The 19977-nt window shown below is 43.2% G+C and overlaps 2 protein-coding genes and 1 pseudogene across 2 annotated transcripts in view; 1 reads left to right on the forward strand and 2 right to left on the reverse strand.

Annotated features, from left to right (window-relative positions):
• The window catches only part of LOC104330583 (M1-specific T cell receptor alpha chain-like), a 215742-nt gene that overhangs the window by 67069 nt on the left and 128696 nt on the right, over positions 1-19977 (reverse strand). Inside the window, exon 3 of the mRNA XM_075443740.1 lies at positions 2703-2719. Within this exon, the coding sequence (XP_075299855.1) occupies positions 2703-2719 (17 nt within the window). The remainder of the gene's footprint in view (positions 1-2702; positions 2720-19977) is intronic.
• Positions 1-19977, reverse strand: part of LOC104332402 (T cell receptor delta constant) — a 30836-nt gene that overhangs the window by 1857 nt on the left and 9002 nt on the right. The window contains exons 2-3 of the mRNA XM_075443741.1: positions 6025-6227; positions 616-903 (exon numbers count right to left, since the gene is read on the reverse strand). Coding sequence (XP_075299856.1) covers positions 616-903; positions 6025-6064 — 328 coding nt within the window. The 5' untranslated portion in view covers positions 6065-6227. The remainder of the gene's footprint in view (positions 1-615; positions 904-6024; positions 6228-19977) is intronic.
• On the forward strand, positions 9833-14401 carry LOC142364191 (uncharacterized; annotated as a pseudogene).

The following is a 19977-nucleotide window of genomic DNA, read 5'->3' on the forward strand; positions in this document are numbered from 1 at the left end:
GTATTATAAACTACATCCAAATTTTAAAAAGGATTAAACAAAATGTTCATATGAACCTTCCCAAGCAACATGTGGGCAGTACAGTCTGAGGCTCAGATGACCGGTTACTAATTCTAACATTAATTTGAGGAGAAAGTTTCTCAATGCAATTGCAGAAAACAAAAGAATTCCTGAGTTGTTTTGTTTTTATTGATTGAATAAGCTTCATGATGACAAAAAGGATAAAAATATAGAAAAGTGGTAAAACATAAAAAATTTTTTAGGAAAAAAAAAAGACACCACCACCTAAAATTTTTCCTTTTTGAAAGGCTATTTCAGGCTGTACTTTAGAAGGTTTGCTGCTATGTGGTGAAGTACTTCGTCATAAGTAAATGTATATTTTTAAAAAAGATTGTTGCTTTTTTTTCCCAGAAAAAAAGTAACTCCAAGTTGCTAAACAAATAAGACCATTTATTTTAGATGTTTTCATTATCTTTCAGCTCTGCCTGCTTAAGCACCAGATGTCTTTCCCATTTTTGTGTGTTACCCAGGGCAATGCTTACTAGCAGGAGAAATAGCAAGCACTAGAAGATACTGCATCCAGAAATAAGTTGCAGCTATATCACAAAATTGTACCTGGCAATGTTCGTGCGTTGCCTGTAATAGTTCTGCCATTGAATTCAGCTGTGCAGGTCACCTCTGTGCCTTTTTTCACATTGACCACCTTAATATTATCGTACAACCCCTCTGATGTCAAAATAGATGTACTTTGTTCATATATGACCTCATCAGAGGACATCTCCAAGGTTATGTTCTTTGGATAGAAATTTCTTGCCAAACACGCTGCTTTCCCAATGCTGCCGTCTTCTTCCAGTTTCTTTGATTTCATCACAATGACTTCTGGGTCAGAACTGTTTTGATTGTCTGCAAAAAAAGCATTTTTTGGGCATGATTTGATTTTATTGTGAGCTTGCTTGAGTGCTAAGTTACTTAAAATTTATCTATACTCCAGCTGTGACTAATTCCTAGCATTATCAATGACAAACAGCCTCTGTTGTCGTTGTTTCTTGCTGCTGCTTCCAGAAGATCAGATCAAAGACAGAAAGGGTGTATGACATTCTAAGCTTCCTTTTGCCAAATTTCGTGCCTGTATGTAAAATCTTTATAAGTAAGGGACCTGCAAATGAGAAGAGAACTTTCATGCATGCCACTCCAAGAGTCAAATTATTCTGCTTTCCCAACAATTTAATTACTAAAACCAACATTTCTATCGAGGCCTGTCTTGCATGTTCATGAAATATGAGGGAATAACTGTTTTTCCTTTACTCTTCCTCCCCTCCCCCAAATCTTCTTTTGATGTGGCTAAAAGGTCTAACCACAGCAAGAGTAGTAGGGCAAAGAGAAGTCAGTTTGTTGCTTCAGTGTTGTGCAATGTTACTCCAATGAATTATACTGTTTGCAGAAATAAAGTACTGCTGCTGGAGTGGGGGATAAGGTTGATCTTTTCAACAACAAATTCCCATATGCAAAAAGGACTCTAAGATGGGAAAAAACGAGAGAAGCAGTGAGAAGTCTGTGAATTGCGTATCCCCACTTCTCCAGGAGTTTCTGATAAGGTCACGAACTTTCAGTTGTGGAGGTTTTCCCCACTAGACATTGCATATGGTGTAAGACATTCCAACCCAGTCTGTAGAAAATGAACACAGAATAGGATTGGTATTCAGTTCAGCAAAAGTTCTTGCAACTGTTCCAAAAAGTGTGACCTTTCTTATCCATGTGCTGTGCCATATTGCTAGTCCCACAGCTCCAGAGGCATTTAGAAGTATAATGCAGAATTTGTATAATAAACTGATTTGAAGGCACAAACACCTTGAGGCATATGAACTTCATGTCCATGGACAAATCTTCTTCCAATCTTGCTTAAGTTAGTGTAATAACCTTCAAAGGTAGTTCTTTAGAATCAAGATGCCAACAACACCAAGGCATGAAAAATGTGCCCTAGAACTGGAGTTTTGAAAGAACCTAAAAAATGCTAGTAAATTTTCAGACGATTTGGTATCCTTGCTCTCTAACGCAGCTTTCAGAAGTGTTACTCTGAAACTTTCAGATGTATTTTTTCTGTTTTGAAATAATTTTAGAGTGGAATTCCCAATTCCAACCAACATATGTAAATGACAAAAGCCTGAGAACTGCAAAAGACTGAATTTCAACAGTATAGCAGCAGCCTTCCTTGAGAATTTCTTAGAAGACACACAAGTAATGTAAGCTTTCTTAAACTTGAAGGGGATGTCTTTTCAAGAAACAGATGGTCTCAAAATAATTTAGTAGCCAACAAATCATTATGATATAATGATTTTTTTAAAAGAAAATATGTTTGCCATCAGGTCATAGGTGGAGAAACTAGGGTGATGGCACATACCAATGTCAGAACAAGATTAGCAACATGAGTTATAACAAAAACATTAAGCTGCAGAGAATCATCTAGTATGCTTCCTTTTAAAAAGACCTCATCTTAGGAAAGGCCATGAGACATATAAAAAAAGATTTACATGTCCAATTTGACAGAAGCATCCTGATGGGTCTCTTTGCTAAAGATAGGTACATGAGGCCTTGAATTTTGCATGTCATCTGCCTTGCAGTCTGGTCAAGAGATCACTCAGGTCTAACATTTTGTTCATCACAGGGTATTTTTCCAAGCTCTATTCAAGGGGCTCTGATTTTACTCTGTTTCCCTCACCAGCTACATCCCAATACTGAGGAACTGAAGTGAAAGCCAAGCAGTACTTTACCATAACTTCATGGGCTGGCTCTACTGATAAAACAGGCACAACTCCATGTTTGTCAACAGCTACAGCAAACAGATATCAAACAGGAATCAAACATGCATTGACTTCATTTGACCTATTCAGTTTAACTCAAACTCTGAACAATGTCATAAAATTGAACTAGTACAGAAATGTTGCATAAGATTCCTTTTAATGTTTTTCTATATTATCCTTCTCTCCCCTCAGTGCTGTCTCTCTAGCTCTGACTTAGGAACTGAAATGTCAGCCTCCAAAGGAACTTCAGTTTCCTTCAGACTGTCCAACCATGGCTTTGAACCTGACAATTACTATGAAAACCTCATTAGGATGCCTCAGTAAGTGGGTAGATGTTAGGTCCCAAACAAATCCAGCATGATAGCAGCCAGGACTTGCCCTTGTAGAGCCCAAATTCTGTAATTCTATGGCAACTCCCAAGAACTGAGATCAGCATTTTTTTATACCTAAATTATCTAATTGCATAGCAAAAGGTTATGCATACAAAGCCTAAAGTCTAATAAGTGTCTTTAAAGCATGGGGGAGTGGCTGCCTGAATTTTAGGAGGAAGAAAAGGAAAAAAAGTGAGAATCCAAACAATAACAAGTCAGAAAAGATTAATACATAAAGAATACCTACTTGGCTCCACAGTCAGTTGAGTCCCCTTCCCAAAGACCAGAGCAGCAGTAACACACAGTTAAAAAGCATAAATCAAAAAAGGCTCATTTTGCTATTCCTCCTACATACATTTCCTTTCCAGGTGCTCTGACATATTTTTGCCAGAGCAGTCTTTGTTATCTGTGAAGATCTTTAGAGGCTTTTCATGTTTTCTTATCTCCAGCATTACCAAACAGCCAGTATGCTAGCAAACTGCTTCTCTGGCATAACTCACTGGGTAAAATCCTCAGCAAAAACAAATGTACACTGCGCAACCGTAGTTAATAAAGCAGAATTATTTCTTTATCAGACCACAGAAGCCTCAGCTGAGTCTCACTGTTTTGCATTACCTGAAAATACAGCCATGAATTCCTACCACTGCTTGCTTTTGGGAGTGATTTTTGTTTTATGTTCTAGCAGTAGCATTTTATTAGCCCAAAAAGATGTACTACTTTTTCCCTTTAATCTCACAAGTTCTTGGGAAGAGCTATATATCCCATAATGTTATGGGCCTTAGTTCTCTTAATGCAAGTTTTACGTAGAATAAACAAAACCAAACCAAAAGAAAAAACTTATCTTTCCTTAACTGAACCTCAAGAGGAGAATATGCCTTGAGTATCCTATAGTGACTGGTAATGCATGTTTTCTACTTCATTTTGGTTTTGGGGATTCTCAAATGATTCAGGTAATAAAGTACATCTGTTCTTAGCATCTTAAAATATATATTAGTATCTCACAAAGAACTCCAAATTTAGCAACAAGAGGGTCAGGTTGTGCAAATTCTGGAAATTTTGGCTTCAATTTCTTAAGTGTTTCAACAGACACTGAGTGACTTAGATGCTTAAGGCCTATCATGTTTTACTGTCAAACATAATCCTAAAGTCTTTATGCAGCTTTGAAAATGTCCTCTGATCCTTAGCTAGAAAAAGATAAATCATTGAACATTATGGAAACTTCACTCAACTGAGGTTTCGTGTAATTTTTCATCAGGATGTCAGAGACGCTAGATAGGCAGGAAAAACAGAGAAAGAATGATTTAAAGGGTTTCAAGATAGAGAAGAAGAGAAGGCCAATACCTTTGTTTTGTCAAGTGAATTGTTCTCTAACTCAAATTGTGGGAAACTCAGTGGAGATGTTTGAGAAATTTGAGTAACATACTGCAAAAGTTTGCTTAAACCAGGAATATCTTGTTGCAGTCAATGAGCCACATGCTACCTTCAGCTGATTAGAAAGAAATATTTTCTTGTCAACAGAAGAAGCAACGCACTAAACTTTTAGAAAAAAACAGAAGACTCTTTATGTGAGACATAAGAGTATCATAACAGCATTTCTGTAAATGTCTGAAATGGCAAAACCATTGCTCAATCTTCCACCTGCCAGCTCTTAGACTGTGTTTTACTGGGGTTTTTTTCTTGCCAAATTCTAGTATTCTGGGATATTTTACCTCTTTTTTTCTTGATAAATACTATCTTCAAATCAGTGTTGACTGGGGTTAAAATAATGACATCTGGCAGTTTCTTCTGGTCCTACATTTACAACTGAGGATTTGCTAGCTGGAAAGAACAGATCTTTCTTCAAAATGGTATCTTTGTATTCCTTTGTCCCTTTGCAACTGGGGGGTGGACTTAAATCGTTCCATTTATTCCCAAGCAAGATATCTTACAGAACTGGACAGATATTAGGCAAGAACTAAGGGAACCCTGTGCCCTTCTGGAATGAAAGCAGGATGTTTTAAGTATGTAAAATTACATGGGACATTTCTGCAGCACTTTAAAGATATGCAGATCTCTGAAAGCATCATAACAAGTCCTAAGGTATGTACTAGGATGTTTAGGACAACAAAGATCAGCCTAACAAACTCACCTGCTGCCTCAACATTCACACTCGCACAGAAAAGCTTGGGATGACATCCACCTTTTTTTGTACATCAAGAAATTTCACATAAAGGTAGGAAAGACTAAGGCTTCCTGTAACCCCTACTCGCCACACCTGCATTTTCAAAGCCTAGGCAACTTGTTAGACAATTTTCATTCATTCAAAGTGGTCTTGGATATAACGCAGCTGTGAAAATTTAAGCCAAATTGTATTAAACCTCCCTACTCCTCTGTCTCCATACCAGTGGAATTACTTACCTGGTGACATTATGAGTGTGGTGCCAGTGTCAAAAACTAACTTCTCATATCAGAGAGCTAATGATCTGTCTCAAAACTTCTCTCCACTGCGAGCTCTTCAGTGAGCTGTGCATTCCTGCTCAAAATGAGGCAGTGAAAATCCAATGAAGGATAGGACACTACACAGTAAATTTGGGCCAGAGTGCTGTCCAGACTGGCAATAAATTACAACACGTTAAACTTAAGTAGTGCATACCAGGTGTTTGGGGATCATGGAGTAACGCCGATATACAGAGGTAGCCCAGATGTTCCTCTAAAACCTTCCTAAGCAGATACAACCTAAGGATCAGCTTGAAACTCTGGCAAGCAGGGATTATTGCAGCAGAGAATTCTTACAGTGAACCCAAACCAGTAGATCCCTTTGTTCTTCCCCAGCTTAATTTTAACATAATTTTTAGCAATAAAATAATGTTACTTACGTGGTTCAACTATGAGAGTGGTCCCACTTCCAAATACCATCTTCTCTGTCCACACAGTGCTAATACTTAGTCCAATAAGTAATGCTTTTCTCAAGGTATTCAAAAGTGTTGTAAAAACAGGACATGAAAAGCCAGATGTTTGTCCTAATTATCCATATTTGCAATCCCATGAGGGTAACTAGAGCCACATTTTTCTTCCAAAACTGGAAAGGGAAAAACAATAATTGAGTAGTTAAATGATTTAAAATAGCTTGATTGAATGCAGAATTTCCAAATACTTGCTTTCTTCCATCTTTTAGAAACCCTGAATTCTGTATTTCCGGGATAAATAGAAATACTAAAAGAATGCTGTATTTGTCTCCTTAATCAGTTCAGTCACCCATCTCCTTTCTTCATCAAAATATATTGCCTTTTTTCCATCTTTGAGTTTTTGTACAGGGCCCTTTGTAATTTATATCATTGTGGTACTCCAGCCCCCAACACAGTGATATATTCCATTACAAAAACTGTCTCTTCCTTTTCACTACACAGAATTTTGGAATATACAGGCAGTCACATGACTTCTTGTGTAGTTTTTGTCACAACATACCACATGAAGACATATGATATGGCTTTCAAAGAATGGTCTAAAATTAGACCAAAAAAGGTTGATTTATAACTCATAACTTTGGGACTACATGACACCTCTGAAAAGTCTCATGGAGTTAAGCTACACAGAAAGCAGGGGGGGAAAAAAAACCTTTTTTTTATTGCTATTTCAAAGCATTTATGAAAATACTTCTGTGCTGCAGGAAGCTGACTGCTTTTTCACCTTGCATTTGGTTTCAGTGCTCAGGAGCGTGAGCAATGTGCCTGATCTGGGCTCTTAGAGTTGGTGTCTGGGGGTCATTTTGTGCCTTAGGAAGTCTTTATGTTGTTTTAGATAAGATGAGAAAGTGGGCAAAATGTTTGTTCTTTGTTAGACAGAGACACTGTACCCATGGAAGTGTCTATTAAAGAGTAAAGAAGTTGTTGCAGATTGATCAAATCCTTCAGGATGATCAGTTTCTGCATCATTAGCACTATCTGAACATTGATGGCAAGAGATGGACTCAATATCTGAGACCCTGCAGTTTCAAGAGCCAGCTCCTCCCTTTTCTAACAAAGGAGAGGCAGGTTTATTCTGTGTCTATCAAAATGAGAACGGAGATTCCCATGATGACAAAGGCTGAGAGCTTGTGACTTCTGACACCAAGAGGAAGGCTCTTGCTTCACGTGAAGACTTGCATCTACAGAATAGATTCTGTGCTGTCATAGCAAATCACAGGCTGGGAGCTCTGTTAAATGAGGTGTCTGAGCCCACTGACCATGAGCCACACAGAGTACCAGAAAAAGGGGTGTTACTAATGGAAAGCGCTCCCTGATGCAGGAAACAAAAGCCCCCTCTGACAGCTGGGCCTGTCATTTACTCCTTGCCAAAGACTTGGATTGGGGCCACTGTTAAAAGACTTGCAAAACTTATTACATCTACAAACTACTACCCCCTGCTTGCTCTCTCATGTGGGTATTAATGATACTGCCAGGGGAGTCCTGGAAAGTAACAACCAGACTCCGGAGGTGATGGTCAAGGGCTTGCGGGCCCTCGTGGGTTTCTCTTTGATCGTGCTAGTGAGGGGGAGGGTGGTGAGAAGGAGTGGATCGATCCTATAGTCATATTTGGTTGCACAGCTGGCATTGGCAAAAGGGACTTAGTTTCTGTGACCATGGAACCCTTTTAGAGGACTGAGGATTGTTTGGAACAGATGGGAGCCACCTGACTAAATAAAACAAAAACATCTTTTCCAACAGGCTGGCCAACCCAATAGAAGAGCTTTAAACTAAGAACAACAGGGGAGGAAGAGAATGATCAATAATCAAGTGAGAAAGTGGTGGGAAGGGTTGGTACAAAATGTATGACGTGTGATATGAACAGGACAGACTTCATAACAATAATAAAATTAAAAAAAAGGCTGAAAGGGGTGCACTTCAAGTGAAGTACCTACAGGGAAAAAGAAAGCCCTCCGTTTCTAGGAAATCAGCATGACTGGGTGCCTCTTTAAAATGCCTGTGCACAAATGCGTGGAATATGGGGAAAAAATAATAGAAATTAGAGCTCTGCTAGCAGTTGCAGGCCTATGGTCTCATTGACAACACAGTGATGTGGTGCAATAACTCACATGATCCAAGAACTGAAATGCATGGTAAAGTACAGGTTAGTGCACATTCCCTGGGATCCTCTCCAGCATGGTCCAGTTTTAGCTCCATGGCCTGGTTGCAGAGATATGGGATCATGGATGTGCACTGGGGTAGCTTAAGGAAGTACAGTAGTGGATGGAGCCAGGCTGTTCAGGGAAGACAGGCTGGGAAGGTGATGAGGGGCAATTGCCCTTTCTGTCAGAGAGCAGGTAGAATGCATGGAACTCTGCTTTGGGATGTACAATGGGCTAGCTAATAGTGTACGGATCAGAACTGGAGGACAGATCAACATGGATGACATTGTAGTGAGTGGCTACTAGACATTACCTGATAAAGCCTTCTTCAGACAACTGGATGAAGCCTCACGTTCACAGGCCCTGGTCCTCATGGGACCAGGCATGAACCATACCAAATATCTGCTGGTGGGAAAGCACAGCAGGGCACAAACAATCTGGCAGTTTTCTGGAGTGTACTGATAAAAACCTGCTGGCACAAGCAATTGAGGCTCTGGATCTCTTACTTGCAAGTGAGGAAGCATTGGTGGTGGAGGTCAAGGTGAGTGGCAGTCTTAACACAGTGATCATGCAGTGTTTGAGCTCAGGATCCAGAGAGGAGGGAGCAATGCAGAAAGCAGAACCGCAGCCTTGGACTTCAGGAGAGCAGAATTTGGGCTTTTCAGGGACCTGCTTGGAAGAATCCCATGGGTTATGGTCCTGGACAGAAGAGAGGTCTAGGAGAGTTGCTGGATTTTCAGAGATTGGCTCCTTCAAGCTGAAGAATGGTTCCTCTTGACAAAGCAGTAAGTCAAGCAAAGGTGGCAGAAGGCCAAAATGATGAACAAGGGGCTCCGGAACAAACTCATAAATAAAAAGGAAATGTGCAGGAGGTAGAAGCAAAGGAAGAAGATCTGGCAGGGTTATAGAGACCTTGTCTGATCATGAAGGGTTTGGGTTAGGAAAGTCAAAGTGCATATGGAGCTGAATCTGGTGTGAGATCTGAAGGGCAACAAAAAGGTTTCTAGGGGTACATCATCGGCCAAAGAAGGACTAGGGAAAATGTGGGCCCACTGCTTACCGGGGTAGGGGATCTGGAAACAAAAGACACTGGAAAAGCTGAGGCACTTGGTGCCTCATTTGATTCAGTCTTTACAGATAAGTCCAACTGTCAGGATTCCCAGGTAAAAACAAAGGAACCATATGTGATTCAGGGCCCTTGTTCTGATGTCTAGTATCTGGGAGTTTACTAGTGGGAAGTGTCCTTTCCAGTCTTCTGCTCTTGTTCTTCATGCATCCGCTTCTGGCCACTGTTGGATATGAAGCTAAAAGGATCTTTATTCTTATCAAAAAAGTGTGAATAAATCTTACCTCCTCTGTCTCTGAGACAAGGAGAAGAACATAATGCTAATCTTAAACAGAAACACCTGAAATACAGCCAGTTAATCCCCACTTGCTCAACTTGAGCTGACAGTCAGACATTTAAAAGGACATCCCTTGCAAGAGCCAAGATCTGATGTTGAATGTTGGGGAAACTGGCCTTGCACAGAGAGGTTTTCCTGCTGTCTGAGTCATTCTGGGAATCAAATTCGTGTGCATGCATGCAGTTGGCTGAGGAAAAAGAGACTATGCAGGGCACCATATTTCCATCTTCAAGAGAAGTCAGTAAGCGAGACAGTTTGTGTGTAGTGGTTGAGTCCTTTTCAGTCACTGTGGTACGTAGTCCACACAGTGGTAAACAGTTCTACAAAAACAGTTGCTTTATTCAGTGCCAGGTGACATCTCCTCTTTCATGTCCTTTGAAGTGCTGGATCTTACTTTCCTCTTCCTCTATGTGTTCTACCCCTGAACAATCTAATGCTGTTTCAGAGATGTTGCTGTACACTAAAAGTAACATTATCACCATTCCTGTTTTTGGCAGATATGGTCATATTAAACTCACTAAGGTATTGCCCATACTTGTCAAAAAGGAATATTGTTCCTACTGAGTTGTTAGAGCTGTTCTCACTTAAAGGACCTGATTACCAGTCTGACTTTTAACAAACATCAAGAGAGTTAGGGTCAAATATTTAAAATAATATTTGGGGACCAGTTGCCCCAGTCATATTAAATTGCAAATTAATTTCATTCTGTATTTCCTAACTCTTTCTGGACATTAGGGTATTTATGTTCTCAAAACCTATTTACATGCCAAGTAAAAAATGAGTCCATGTTTATGAATTGTTTGTAAGTTATTTTTGTTTAGCTGATGGTGGTTTAATGGACTTTCTTTGTCTTGATGTGCTGAAGTTGCTCATTTACTCAGGTACTTGATTTTTAGTACTTCTTGATTGAGTGCCATTTTTCTAAGGGTCTTGGGATTTTTTTCCTAATTATATGCACCATTTTTTTTTCTCAGGTTCTCTGATCTTGTGAACTAGATTATTTGACAACTGAGTTGGCTATGCTTTGGACTTTTGGTTTATTTATACATGCTTTTAGCTGAATTTGAAGGTGGGGAACACCTAGTCACGGTTGACTAAAGTTGGCTTTCAATTTCATTTTTATTTTACTTCAATTATTTTGATTAATAGTTGCCTGGAATTGTGGAGCGGTTTCTGAATCCTCGAATTCATTACTAAGACACAAAATGAAATAGCATTATTTCATCCTGTTCATAAATCTGCCTGGTTCCATGCTGTATTGCTCAATATGTTTTCATTATTACTATTACAAAGTACAAAAGTATATTTCTCATTTTTAATCACTGTTTTTAATACCAGGGCTGCTATAATTTCTGTTGTTAACATGGGCATGTCCATCTGCTGTTCCCTTTATTGTGTCAGATTATTTTCTCCTCCTTACTGCCTCACTCCTCCAGGAAAGTTGTCAAGTCAGCTGATGTGATACTTTCGGTCTCTTGAAATGTCGGCAGGACAAAAAGAACAAACTCTAAATATCTCCTGCCACAGGCCTGGGTACATACAGGTGCCTCTTGCATACCCTTCACTTGCTGCCAAATATTCCCAGAGCAGTGAGACAGCAGCCTGCTTGTCACTGAGATCTCAGATGCAGTTAAACAGCCTTTTTTTATTTGGGTGGCCACAGAAACACACCTGTCGTCGCATCCTCCCGCAAGCCACATGCTTGAATTTGTTCCTTTTAGAAGCTGAGTTCTGCCTTTGTTTTTTCTTTCTCTGTCCTGGTGTATCCCCTCCAAAACATTGCAGGAGGCGCTCCAATACTGCCAGTGAGATGTTAGAGAGAATATATAGACTATCTGTGTTCCACGAGGTGACACTGAAGACTTCTGAGTTCTGTTTGAGAGGAAATGAGAAAAGAGAAAGTCCCCCTTCCCAATACAGAAAGTGTCCTAGGCAGAAGAAGACACATTTCAGAGGGGAACTTGCAGGTGGTTTGTGCATGTATGGTTCTTTGAATTCCTTCAGCCTTTTCTGAAAAGTTTACACTGCTTCTTTCCAGAAGAAACTATTCTGGTCCTTCCAGCATAATTCTTCTTGGTCCCCCAAAAACCTCTATTTGTACTTCAACACAATTTCCTTTTGTGTTCATTCACATGGAGCCAAAGTTAGGAATGCAGAGAAAAATAATTTTGGCACTGCAATTCCTGGTGCAGTGCCACTCGCTTTTCAGATATAATTGACTACTGTTGTGTGTTGTTGCAACACTGCCCTGAGAATGCCAGAACAATATGAGGTACCCAAATTAAATTCAGTTCTGCCTTTCCATGTTAAAATTTTAATTCCTTCAATGCCCATTGTACTTCTTCCTAAAAGAAACCCCAAACCTCTTTCCCTGTCACTTTCTGCCTGTGGGAGAGATTAAGAAGAAAGGAAGAAAGTAACAGCATGCTCATGGGTTTTGCATGTGCTTATGAGAAACTGCAGCTGCTACAGCACCTCTGTGCCCCTTTCCAGGAAAGTCAGCCCAGACTAGTCTTGAGAAGTCTGGAAAGAGCCTTTCTTTGTAGACAACCTGTTGTGTTTTAGCCTGGCTGGATGCCAGCTGCCCACCAAAACCGCTCTATCATTCCGCCTCCTCAACTGGACAATGGAGAAAAAAAATCATGAGAGGCTTGTGGGTCAGGATAAGGACAGGGAGAGATCACTTGCCAATTACCATCACAGGCAAAACAGACTCAACTTGGGGAAACAAGTTGAATTTGTTACCAATCAAATCAGAGTATGACAATGAGAAATAAAACCAAGTCTTACATCACCTTCCCCTCACACCTCCCTTCTTCCCAGGCTCGACTTTACTCCCAAATTCTCTGCTTTCTCCCCCCAAGCAGTACAGGGGGACAGGGAATGGGGGTTGCCGTCAGTTCATCACATGTTCTTGCTGCTGCTCTGTTTTGGTTTAGCCTGGATAAATGCCAAGTGCCCACAAAAATCACGCTATCACTCCCGCTCCTCAACTGGACAGGGAAGAGGAAATATAATGAAAGGCTCGTGAGTGGAGATGAGGACATGGAGAGATCACTCACCAGTTACTGTCATGGACAAAACAGCCTGAACTTGGGGGGAAAAGGAAGTTTAATTTATCACCAATTGAAGCAGAGTAGGATAATGAGAAATAAAACTACATCTTAAAACACCTTCCCCCACCCCTCACTTCTTCCTGGGCTCAACTTCAGTCCCGTTTCCCTTCCTCCTTCTCCAGAGCAGCAAAGGGGGATGGGGGAAGGGGGGGTGTGGTCAGTTCATCACACGTTGTCTCTGCCGCTCCTTCCTCCTCAGGGGGAGGACTCCTCACACTCTTCCCCTGCTCCAGCATGAGGTCCTTCTCACGGGAGACAGTTCTCCACAAACTTCTCCAACATGAGTCCTTCCCATGGGCTGCAGCTCTTCATGAACTGCTCCAGCCTGGGTCCTTCCCATGGGGTGCAGTTCTTCACAAACAGCCCCAGCATGGGTATCTTCCATGGGGTGCAGTCCTTCAGGAACAGGCGGCTCCAGCGTGGGTCCCCCGTGGGGTCACAAGACCTGCCAGAATACGTGCTCCAGCATGGGCTCCTCTCTCCACAGGTCCGCAGGTCCTGGCAGGAGCATGCTCCAGTGCTGGCTGTCCACGGGGTCACAGCCTTCTTCAGGCATCCACCTGCTCTGGTGTGAGGTCCCTTCCACAGGCTACAGGTGGATATCTGCTCCATTGTGGATCTCCATGTGCTGCAGGGGGACTGCCTGCCTCACCATGGTCTTCATCATGGGCTGCAAGCGAAAAGTCTCCACTCTGGCATCTGGAGCAGTTCCTCCCCCTCCTTCTTCCCTGACCTTGGTGTCTGCAGAGTTATTTCTTTCACATACTCTCACTCCTCTCTCCTGCTGCAGTATTGCCATTACCCAGGGGTTTTTTTCCTTCTTAAATATGCAGATGACACCAAATTGGGCAGGAGTGTCAATCTGCTCAAGGATAGGAAGGCTCTTCAGAGGGATCTGGACAGGCTAGATTGATAGGCCAAGGTCAGTTGTATGAGATTCAACAAGGCCAGGTGCCAGGTCCTGCACTTGGGTCACAACAACCCCATGCAACACTACAGAATGGGGGAAGAGCGGCTGGAAAGCTGCCTGGTGGAAAAGGACCTGGGGATATTGGTTGACAGATGGCTGAACACAAGCCAGCGGTGTGCCCAGGTGGCCAAGAAGGCCAACGGCATCCTGGCTTGTATCAGAAATAGTGTGGCCAGCAGAAGTAGGGAGGTGATCGTGTCCCTGTTTTCAGCACTGGTGAGGAAGCACCTCAAATACTATGCTCAGTTTTGGGCCCCTCACTACTAGCAGAACACTGAGGTGCTGGAGCATGTCCAGAGAAGGGCAACGAGGCTAGTGAAGGGTCTAGAGAACAAGTCCTATGAGGAGCAGCTGAGAGAGCTGGGGCTGTTTAGTCTGGAGAAGAGGAGGCTGAGGGGGGACATTATTGCTGTCTACAACTACCCAAAAGGAGGTTGTAGTGAGGCAGGTGTCAGTCTCTTCTCCCAGGTGTCTAGCAATAGGACAAGAGACAATGGCCTCAAGTTGCATCAGGGGAGGTTTAGATTGGACTTTAGGAAATATGTCTTTACTGAAGGAGTGGTCAGACATTGGAACAGGCTGCCCAGGGAAGTGGGGGAGTCACCATCCCTGGAGGTGTTAAAAAAACATGTAGATATGGCACTTCAGGACATGGTTTAGCAGGCATGGTGGTGTTGGGTTGACGGTTGGACTTGATAATCTTAGAGGTCTTTTCAATCTTAATGATTCTATGATTCTATGATTCTACGATTCTGTGTTATCATAGAGGCACTACCACTGTTGCTGAGTGGTTCAGTCTTGGCCAGCAGTGGGTCTGTCTTGGAGTTGGCTAGCATTTGCTCTATAGGACATAGGGGAAGCTTCTAGCAGATTCTCAGGGAAGCTCTCCCGCTAGCAAAATCTTGCCACGCAAGCCCAGTACACAACCACAGAAGACCTGGCTGGATTTACACCCCCTCCAGAACCTTTCAGTTCTGCCCTGTGTTTCAAGCACTGTGCCCTTTTCCAGCTCTCTGGTGCTGCACAAATAGGTGGCTATGTCTGCAGCTGGTGGTGAGAGCACTTCCAGCAACAGCTGGTTCCTGGAGGGCTCTGCAGGGCTGGTGACTTGGGTCTGGAAAGATGACACAACGTGCTGGCATCCTGTGAGAGGATACTGCAACACTATATATTGCAGGTCTCCACCAGGAGTCTGATGGATCCAGTCCCAAGCATAGCTACTGTCAGTGAGGGGTACACCACACACGTGGCAGATCTCTCTGAGATCTTCCCTACCATGGGGCCAGAGGCCTCTGTGTGCACCTGAAAAACAACACCTGCAGCCCTGGGAGACAAAGATGAACAGTCAGGAACAGCTCAAGCAATCATTTCATCTGCTCCACCTCTTCCCTGGGTTTCTGCCTGTGTTTTCTGGGATCCAGCAGCTGCAAACACACATGCTCACAACCTCTTGCTCCTATTATAATCTCAGATCCAGGAAAGAAACACACGAAAAGAAACAATCAACTCAGAACTTGACCATGGGAAAAAGGAAGGTAGACTGGTTGGAAAGTAGCTTTGCTTTCCAATGCAGAGTCCTACACCTCAGAAGGAATAATTCCACACACCAATATAGGCTGGAGAACTGCTGACTGGGAAGCAGCAGTTCAGGAAACAGCCTGGGGGTCTGATTACACTGAGTTAGCCAGCATGTGCCCTTGTGGAATAGAAGACTAATGGTTTCTTGGGCTCCATTAGAAGGAGTGTTATCAGCCGGTCAAAGGGATGATCCTTCCCCTCTACTCAGCACTGATGAGGCTACAACTGGAGTACTCACTCCATTTCTAGGCTCCCCACTACGAGAGACATGGACATCCTGGAAAGAATCTGGCAAAGGGCCATGAAAGAGACTGGAGCATCTGTCATATGAAAGAAGGCTGAGAGAGCTGAGATTGTTTACCCTCAAGAAGAGAAGGCTCAGGGAGGATCTCATCAATTCAGGACATTGATGAGATCTGATGGTATGGTGCAAAGATAGCCAGACCAGGCTCTTTTTCAGTGGTGACTAGTGATAGGAAAAGAGGCAATAGGCACAAACCGAAGCACAGGATGATCTGTCTGAAAATCAGGAAACACTTTTTCACTCTAAGAGTGACTGAGCACTGGCACAGATTGCCCAGAGAGGTTGTGGAGTCTCCTTCCTTAGGGATATTCAAAAGACATCTGGACATGGGCCTGGGCCACTGACTCTAGGTGGCCCTGCTTGAGCATGTGGGTTGGACCTTCCCAAAGAGTTCCATAAAGAGATTTTTACAAGAATGTCGACGAAAACTCACTTTCCTCTTTTGGCTTGAAGTTTCAGTCCTGGAACTCAAGAGATAAATATGCAAGTGATGCAAAAGTAATATGGGTGGATAACACAGTAGCACACAGAGGAGCAAGGAGAGCTGTTCACCATGGTGGCTTGCTGTATTCATGGCATCTGCTGTATTTATGATGTGTGGTCCTCTGTTAGATTGTATAGCATATTCTACTTCTGTGAAGTTCAGGCACAAATATGTTCTTATGTGACAAGGTTGCATGACTACTTACATAAACACAGAGCCTGGCTTTGGAAGGATGGGGAATTCTTTCCCATTTGATGGGTTGACTTCCAGGAGCCTGAGAGGCCAACTGCTTGACACAGCTTGTTGCTGGAGGCAGGGTTCCTAGATAGAGTGGGGGGGATAGGAGAGAATTCAACTGGAAAATGATTTGTTGAGGCTTGCCATTTCCCCCTGACAGCCACCAAGAGGCAACTGCCAGAGGATTGCAGGGGGCACATGGTAGCATGTTGGCAGCACACGAGGAGGAACAACTAGAGATCTTCATCCAGTCAGAAACCCAAGGATGCAAGAGTACTCCCAAAGCATTTCCAGACCCCAAAGCTGTCTCTTAAAAGCTCTGGCTGGCCATCAGGCCTGATGCTGTCCTTTCAGGCTCCCCAGAAAAAGGGTGTAAGAAAGGGAAACAAAATAGGACCCAGTTTTGCTCACAGGAGTTGAGGCTGTAATGAACCCCTGGATAAGGGCTATTTTAATGCTCCTGCTTTAAGCAGGATCAACCAGAGTAGGTTTACTAGATCTGGTTGGGATGGATTCACTTTTCTTCATAGCAGCCTGTATGGGCAGCTGCTATATTTTGTGACCAAAACCATGTTGATAACACACTGATGTTTTAGCTGTTGCTGAACAATGCTTACATGGCATCAAGGCCTTCTCTGTTTCTCACATTGCCCCACCAGCTACACAGTTGACTACAACTGGCCAAAGGGATATTCTATACTGCATGATGTCATGCAAAGCTGTCATGTTTTATCCCCAGCCAGCAAGTAAGCACCACACAGCCACTCACTCATTCCACTTCCAGAGGGGTAGGGGAGAGAATCAGAAGGGTAAAATTGAGACAACTGGTGGGTTGAGATAAAGACAGTTGAATAGGTAAAGCAAAAGCCGCACATGCAAGCACAGCAAAATAAGGAATTAATTTATGAATTCCCACTGGCAGGCAGGTGTTTGATCACCTCTAGGAAAGCAAGGATTCATCATGCTTAACAGTTACTTGGAAAGAAAAAATGCCGTAATTCCAGATGTCCCCCCTCCCTTCTTCTTTGCCCAGTTTTTTATTGCTAAGCATGACAGTATGGAACATCTCTTTGGTCAGTTCAGGTCAGCTGTCCAGACTGTGTCCCCTCCCAACTTCTTGAGCACCCCCAGGCTACTCACTGGTGAGGTGATGTGAGAAACCTTGACTCCATGTGAGAACTGCTCAGCAATAACTGAAACATCCCTGTATTATCAACACCATTTTCAGCACAAATCCAAAATAAAGCCCCATACTAGCTACTATGAAGAAAATGAACTTTATCCCAGCCAAAAGCAAAAAAATCTCAGGGAAAGGAGAAGGAAAGAGGGATATTTAGAGTTACGGCATTTGTCTTCCTAAGTAACTGTTACATGTGATAATGCCCTGCTTTCTTGGAAGTAGGTAAACATCTGCTTGCTGATTGGAAAAACACAATATTTTCCATGGTTTGCATATGCAGATTTTGCCATAGTTATTATACTGCCTTTATCTCAACACATAAGTTTTCTCTCATCTACCCCACTGTGGTTAAGTGAGCGGCTTTGTGGGGCTTAGCTGCCAGCCAGGGTCAAGCCACCACAGTACCTTGCCCAGTTCAGTTTCAAATATGTCCAAGAACAGAGACTACAGAGCCTCTCTGCTGAAAGGGGCAGGGGATCTGGTGATACAGGACATGGAAAAGGGATGAGGTGCTGAATGCCTTATTTGCCTCAATCTTTACTCGCAAGACTGACCTTCAGGAATCCCAGGTTCCAGAGACCACAGGGAAAAGCTGAAGCAAGGAAGACATAGCCTTGGTGGAAGAGGATCAGATCAGGAAATGTTTCATCAGTCTGGACATACATTAAGTCCATGGGCCCTGATGGGATGCACCCATGCATGTCACTGCAAGGCCACTCTCAATAATCTTGAAAGGGCAAAACTTTATGCATCATGCAGTGTCTTCAGAAATACCAGACCCCACAGATCAAGGGGAAAGTCTGGACCAAGATCATTGCCAGACAGCTCTGAATAATCTTTAAATGATCGCGGTGATTGGGAGAGATGGCTGAGGATTGCAGGACAACAAATGTCACTTCTCTCTTCAATAAGGGCAAGAGGAAGTGTATGACGAACGGAACCACAGGCTTGTCAACCTCAACTCATTTCCTGGGAAGGTGATGGAACAACTAGTCCTGGAAAATATTTCCAGGCACATGAAAGACAAGAAAGTCTTCAGGAGTGGTCAGCATGGATTCACCAAGGGGAAGTCATGCTTGACCAACTTAATAAATTTCTGCAATGAAATAACTGGTGTGGCAGATAGCAAGAGAGCAGTGGGTATTCTCTACCTGTATTTCAGGAAGGCTTTCAACACTGTTTCTCATAAGACCAGCACAGAGAAGCTCATGAAGCACACAATGAGGTGGACTGAAAACTGGCTTAATGTCCTGGCACAGAAGGTGGTAATCAGTGGCAAGAATTTACTGGAGCCCAGTAATTTGCAGTGTATCCCAGAGGTCAATACCAGGTCAATCCTGTTTAACATTTTCATTAACGATTTGGATGGGGTAGAGTGTACCCTTAGCAAGTTTGCAGACTACACGAAACCGGAAGGAGTGGCTGATATTCCAGAAGGATCAGCAATCAAGAGGGACCTAAACATGCCAGAGAAATGAGCTAACAGTAGCCTTATGAAGTTCAACAAATGGAAATACAAAGTCCTGCACCTGGGAAGGAAAACCCCAAGCACCATTATGTGTTGGGGCCAACCTGCTGGAAAGCAACTTCTTAGAAAACAGCCCCAGGGTCCTTGAAGACATCAAGCTGGCCATAAGCCAGCAATGTGCGGGTCTTGAATATCTCCAGAGAAGCAGATTCCACAACCTCTCTGTCCAACCTGTTCCAGGGCTCTGTTACCCTCAAAGTGAAGAAGTTCTTCCTCAACTTCAGATGGAACTTCCTCTGCTTCAGTTTGTGCCTGTTGCCCCTTCTCCTTTCACTGGGTACCACTGAAGAGTCTAGCCTCGTCCTCCTGGCAACCACCCTTAAGATATTTATAGGCATTTATAAGGTCCCCTCTCAGCCTTCTCTACTCCAGGCTAAACAAGTCCAGCTCCCTCAGCCTTTCCTCGTAGGGGAGATGTTCCAGTCCCCTCTTCATCCTCATAGCCCTCCACTGGACTCTCTCCAGTAGCTCCTCATCTCTCTTGAACTGGGGAGCCCAAAAATGGACACAGTACTCCAGATGGGGCCTCACTGGGGCAGACTAGAGGGGGAGGAGAACCTCCCTCGACCTGTTGGCCACATTCTTCCTAATGCACCCCAGGATACCATTGGCGTTCTTGGCAACCAGGGCACATTGCTGGCTCATGGGCAACTTACCATCCACCAGGACACCCAGGTCCCTCTCCACAGAGCTGCTCTGCAGCAGGTCCACCCCAAGCCTGTACTGGTGCATGGTGTTATTCCTCCCCAGGTGCAGGACTCTGCACTTGCCCTTCTTGAACTTCATCAGGTTCCTCTCCACCCAGCTCTCCAGCCTGTTCAGGTCTCGCTGAATGGCAGCACAGCCTTTCGGTGTATCAGCCACTCCTCCCAGTTTTGTGTCATCAGAAAACTTGCTGAGGGTACATTCTAACTCTTCATCCAGG

The sequence above is a fragment of the Opisthocomus hoazin genome, chromosome 26, assembly GCF_030867145.1.
Source record: "Opisthocomus hoazin isolate bOpiHoa1 chromosome 26, bOpiHoa1.hap1, whole genome shotgun sequence".
Lineage (NCBI taxonomy): Eukaryota > Metazoa > Chordata > Aves > Opisthocomiformes > Opisthocomidae > Opisthocomus > Opisthocomus hoazin.